Below are 6,565 nucleotides of genomic sequence, written 5' to 3' on the forward strand. Positions count from 1 at the left end.
TTGAGTTGAGTCAAATTGAATTGAGTGAAATTGTTTGAGTTAAATTAAAAAAATTAAACATGTCAAATTAAATCTTGTTACAATATAACTAAGTTAATGTTAGAGCACATAAATTTGAAAACTTTTGCAAAGCAAAATAATAATAAAAATACTTCATATGATAAACTTAAATCATTAATTAACTTATTTAGGTCCTCAAAATTATTATTCTAATTTTTAATTTTTTAACTTTCTTTATATATTTTTAGAATTATTTTTTTGAAATTTTTAAAAATATAAATTTTAGAATTTTATAAATATTTTTAGTTTTAAAATTTATTTTGTAATTTTGTTAAAAGAGAGATAAATTTGCTCATTTTCAAATTTGAGAAGGACTAAAAGGAAATTTATACCAATCTATTATTCAAATTATTTAAGTTAACTCGAATAATTGAATAACTCGAATAACTCAATTTTTCAATTTTTTCAAAATTATTCAAATTTTTTAATTTTTCAAATTAAATCGAGTTTTGCTCACTTAAAGTCTTGATACAATAATGTACATCATACTATTACCTAAATATTGTAGTATATATAAGAGTATTTTTAAAAAAAAAATAACTATGCTTTTATCGTACGCATTGCTATAAGTGACCCCCTGAATATTTAACTTTAAAATTATGAAAAGAAACCAACATCTGGAATGCCAATAATCAAGTTCCATGACCAAGGATCGAAAATGTCATAAAAAGTAACCTGAAGAATCCATCCTCCTATACAAGAATTTACACTGTCTAAAAGAGTGGATGAAATTTTCAATCCAACCCCAAAACACAGCAACAAAAGAATCAAAGAAAAACACTTAACAGAAAAAAAAAAAAAACCATCAATGATCAGACCTGGGATAACTTGTCTCCTACAGCTCGGGTTTTGTTGTCACTCAATTTTCTAACATAACCCTTCTTCTTATTGTAACTCTTTCCTTGTATTATAGGTACCATATACCATCCAATAGAAGTAATTAGTATCGAAACCGATCTTTCAAACAACACCAAAAGCAACAAAATCAAGACCAGAACTGTTGGTAAATAGTAACAAGGCCGTCTCCATTTATGAAACTCAATATTCCATGAAAAGCTTTGTTTTTTCTTCTTCTGATCAGTAACAGGTTGCAGTCCTGGTGGTACCTTGTTCATTACTTCTTTCCCTTCATGGATTGGGTGTTTATCTATGACTTGTGCATCAAGATTCATCTCTTTGGTGGTTGTATTATCAATACCTTTCTTTTTCTCTTCTTCTTTCTTGTTGTCCTTGAGCTTTACCACGATGGGGACGAAATCCGTCGAGTTCTTGTACTTAAAGCGAACCAACTTTATATCTTGTGAGCCCGTTTGCGAGTAAATCTTTTGTTTCTTCTGCTCGAGCTCAGATAAAAGTGCAGAAAACTTGTCGAGGCCGCGATCCGAATAAGGGTTCTTGTCATCCTTTTTTCGAGCTTTGTTGTTTCTGGATTTTCTTGGACTATCGTCATCTTGGTGAGGATTGAAAGTGGCACAGATGAAAGGGCGAAACATTTGAAAGTGTGATTTATGATTGAAACTGAGAAAAGGAGAGGCAGAGGAGTTAAATGAAGAGGGGTTGAGACAAGAAAATGTGATTTAATGATTTTGAGAATTGTTGCAAGCAATAGAAGTTTCCTCATGGATTTCGGTCTAGTTTGACTTAGTGATAGAGATATAAAATAAGGATGAAGTTGAGAGTTTCAACTTACTATTGCTTGGAGGAGAGGGATTGAAATGGTCCATCTTGGATTAATATTTTTTATTGACCCATGATGCAATGATAGCGGAATTATTATTATTAACATTATCATTAAGTAAAAACTTAAAAAATATTTCATTTAAATTTTACCAAGGTTATCTCAAATACTATCCAAAACTACTTTCCTCTACTACATTGAATTATCATCAGAGTAAATTACTTTATTTTCGTTATAATTTTATCATTAAATTATTTGAAAGCAAGTTATTAAATTGTTTAAAATTTTTTTATTTCATTGGGCTATTAAATCTTTTTTTTAAATTCTGTTAGCGAGTTCTAAGTAATGATTCGATGATTAGTTCGATGAATTAGTACCCATCGACGAGTAAAACATACCTTAGATCCAAAACTGTTTCATGAAAAATAACTGAACTGTAGAAGAGAAGAGAAAAGAGAGCTTTCGATTAGTACAAATAGTGCAAATAGCGAAAGTCATATAACATCGATTTTAATAATCTATTGACTTAAATAAAAATTTCAAATAGTTTAATGATCAAATTGTAGCTTATTAAAACCAAAATTTATTTATAATTTAATCAAATGTTTATATGATAATGATGGAGGATTTAATTAAAGGAAAAATTAAAGTGAACCATTAGGAAAAACGATAAGAAGGTATGAATAAGGAAATTTAATGAAGAGAATGATGGTAAGGATAGTCAAAGCAAATTCAAGAGAAATTTTGAAGAAAGAAAGAAATTCTAATTTAATTAATTAATTAATTATATTTTCATTGTCAAAAGCAAAGATGCGATGGAAGAATAGTCAAAGCAAAGAGCGCATTACCGGAGTTTCCTAGAAAACATTTTATGGAAACGGAAACTAGCTAATTCATTTTCCCTATTCTTTATTTGCATATTGCATTTTTGTTTATATCGTCTCCTTGGTACTTAGGAAACTATAAAAAATTAAAATTTTTATTATTACATATACTATCATTGAGGTTTTTTTTTTTTGGTAAAAGAAGAAACATAACAAAGTTAAATTACAAGGAATAATCGAGAGGTGCAAAAATCCTCTCTTTATCTGACTTAATGAAATCTAACACTTCATCTTGGGGAGACTCAATCAGGTGTAAATCATCTTCTTTGTCAAAAGCCAATTTAGCAAGGTAGTCCGCGCAGTTATTATCCTTCCTGGGAATATATCTTAAAATCCATTGACTCTCTTGGGACAAAATCCGGTGTATTCTTCTGATCAGGGCAGAGGTTGAGCTCTTCGAAACACTTTCATGAATAGCTTTGACAACCTTCAAACTATCAAAATGAATAATCACGTTATTATGACCTCTACGTTTGATGAGCTTTAAGCCATCTAAAATGCCCCATAATTCTACGTCAAAAATCGAACAAGTCCCTAGGAATCGGTTGTAGCCCATCACTCAATTGCCAGTACTATCCCGTACCACTCTTCCAGTAGCTGCTTTTCTAGATGTTCTTGAAATAGCACCATCAGCATTAAAAAAGATCCAATCTTTAGGTGTAGGCTCCCCATGGAATGAAACAATAGTGTCACTCAAGCTATTTCTAGAATCCAGATTCGCATGTTTAGCCAAACACATAGAGACTTTATTGATTTCACTGGAACTCCATAACTTCCTTTGAAAAATGAAAAGATTGCGATTCTTCCATAGACGCCAAGCTAACAATCCAAAAAGGCAAGCCTAGCTGATTTCTCCACTATGAAGCGTCGAAGTATCCTGTAAATTTAAAGAAATCCATTCGTGCAAAGGGTTAGAGAAAAACAGAGTTTGTTGGTTTCTCGGAACAATCTGTTTCTAGACTTTCTTAACCACAGTACAATCTCGAATGCTATGTAGAATGTCCTCAGAGGCATTTCCACAAATGGAATAAGAGGCATCAACTGCTAAACCACGCCGCACTCTTTCCACATTGGTAAGCAGTCTCTGTTTTAGCACAGTCCAAAAAAAGAAGTGAACTCTTTGCGGACCTGGAATCTTCCACACTCTTTTCCATAATTCATCCCTAGAGTTCCAAGAATCCTCCTTTAGCATTTTGTAAGCGCTTTTAACAAAAAATGTTCTAGATGAAGTATGTCGCCAAGACAACCTATTCGGTCCTTCGGTTGGATGAGGGGGAGGAATTCCCATAATGTGGGAAATAATCTCATCTTGTAACACCCCGTACCTGAGACCGTTGCCGGAGTCGAACACGAGGTGCTAACCGACTTAATTCATTTACTTTCACAGTCCATTTTAAAATTTCAGGCGGTTGGCTAAGCTGCGTCATTGTCACCTAAAAATCATATCTTGAGTTCCAAAACTCGAAAATCAGTTCGTAATTTTTCCCTGAAACTAGACTCATATGTACATCTACGGATTTTTTCTAGAATTTTTGGTTGGGCCAATTAGTACAGTTTATTAGTTAAAGTCTCCCCTGTTACAGGGTGGGACTACACTAACCTTCATGCATTACGATTTAGATATCTCCCTGTACAGGGCTTCAATACTGATGCCGTTTGTTTCTTTAGAAACTAGACTCAAAAAGGAATCTATAAATATATAGCATGACTTCTAAATGTCTCCGGTTAATTTATAATGAATTTCCAAAGTCAGATCGGGGATCCGAAACAATTCGCCCTGTCTCACTAAAACTTTAACATCTCACAATATACTGTTCATATGAACGTTTCGTTACTATCCTATGAAAATAAATTCATCAAGGTTCGATTACATAATTTATTCACTATTTAATTCCATTCCTACTATTTTTAGTGATTTTTCACATCCACATCATCTGCTGCTGCCAAGATCTATTTTTAAGGTAAACTTTACCTATTTCATGATCCTCCATGGATCAACTAGAGTTTGTCATACATATTCCAAAAGTGATCATGAATAACCATTCCCATGGCTAACCGTTACCAACATTTCCATACCTCTCGACGGACAACATACAAAACGATTATAATGCTATGATCAAAGTATATTTAAGCCATTTTCGCATGGCTATCCAAATTTACACAAAACCGAAGGGTACATGACCAACAACAAAAGGGTAGTCCTATACATGCCATTTCAAAGTTCAACCAAAAGTATACCAAAAGGAGCTTTGATAGTGTGGGTGACTTCGACTTCAAAAATCCCGAGTCCGATAGTGAAGAACCAAAATCTATAAAAGAGAGAATTAAATAAGCGAGAGTAAGCATTAAATGCTTAGTAAGTTTTGAGCAAAGAATTTAAGCGAATCAAGTATAGCATTCATATAACTAAATGGATAATTCCATATATACATATTCTCAAATCATTCCTACTTCACATTCCAACCCCTATATTCATACATAAGGGATCATCTTAGCCAAATACCTAAGCTCATTACTCGATTGAGCGAATATTATTCAAGGAATCAACTATTCCAATGCACATACGAAACATACTTCATTGTTGGGATTTTACAAGAGTATTAACTGAATTTTTTTTTACAGCAAGATCTATCATTCCCGAATCACGTACCTTCGGAATTTAACCGGATATAGCTACTCGTTCAAATTCCTTCGGGACATAGCCCGTTATAGTAACTCGCACAAATGCCTTTGGGACTTAACCTGATTTAGTAACTCGCACTAATGCCTTCGCTTAGCCCGAATTAGTAACTCGCACAAATGCCTTCGGACTTAACCGGATTTAGTAACTCGCACCAATGCCTTCGGGCTTAGCCCGGAATTAGTAACTCGCACAAATGCCTTCGGGACTTAACCCGGATTTAGTAACTCGCACCAATGCCTTCGGGCTTAGCCCGGAATTAGTAACTCGCACAAATGCCTTCGGATCTTAGTCCGATATAGTCACTTAGCACAAAGCCTTGGGACTTAGTCCGGACATCATTCAATAACCATGCACATTTATCAATAAATCATGACACATCCGTATTTCATTTTCATTACCAAAGCTCAAACACAAGACACTTATCACACTTGCAATTTTGGCTCAATAGCCACATACAAAGAGCATGATTTTGATTTGCTTAAAACATGATCTAATCAAATCATAATCTAAGTTCCATTACTCGAAAACTTACCTCGGATGTGGTCGAATGATTTCGGCGGCTATTCGATAACTTTTTCCTTTCCCTTATCCAACTATGGTCCTCTAAGCTCTTGAGCTAATTCAAACAAATTTAACTTATTAAAGTCTCATTATGCTAGCTTATGGCCGAATATGACAAGGAGTTTAATAGGTCATATGGCCACCCTTTAGCTCAAATACACAATGGTCATGCGCATTTTTAATCACATTAAGCAATTTAACACAATTCATTTGAACATCAAAAGAGAAGCTCAAGGTACTTAGCCCATATATACATTAGACATTAGAGTCACATATGTACGAAATCACAAATCGAATTCAACATATTAGCTAATATTCCCCTTTGCCGAATTTTCTAAGTCAAGATAAAAGCATCAATATGCTTGCCTCTAACCGAACACATACAACACAAATCTATTTCATGTGGCCGAATATTCATGTCTAGGTTGAGGCCGATTATATGCTTAATACTTCCTACAAATATGGTTGCTTGTATTGACTACATACCATTTGTTTCAAATTCAAAACTCGGCTAATACACATATACACACTAGTAAATCAAACATTAACATTTGCTCTTCATCTTACTACCATTTCTCATCCAAACAACGTGAATAACAACCATATTTCTCCTCTACTTTCTACCATGGCCGAATGCATCACAACACCATACCATTTCAATTTTTGTCATGGTTAAACAAAGAACTTAATGTCTCACTC

At 33.6% G+C, this 6,565-nt stretch overlaps 1 protein-coding gene across 1 annotated transcript; it reads right to left on the minus strand.

The window, feature by feature from the left end:
• Window positions 1-626: 626 nt before the first annotated feature.
• Window positions 627-1,713, minus strand: LOC108475842 (uncharacterized). The gene has a single exon (XM_017777815.2). The coding sequence runs from the start codon at window positions 1,551-1,553 to the stop codon at window positions 873-875; it is 681 nt and encodes a 226-aa protein (XP_017633304.1). The 5' UTR covers window positions 1,554-1,713; the 3' UTR covers window positions 627-872.
• Between the last annotated feature and the right edge of the window lie 4,852 nt (window positions 1,714-6,565).

This window comes from Gossypium arboreum, chromosome 3 (assembly GCF_025698485.1).
Source record: "Gossypium arboreum isolate Shixiya-1 chromosome 3, ASM2569848v2, whole genome shotgun sequence".
NCBI classification, from domain to species: Eukaryota; Viridiplantae; Streptophyta; class Magnoliopsida; order Malvales; family Malvaceae; genus Gossypium; species Gossypium arboreum.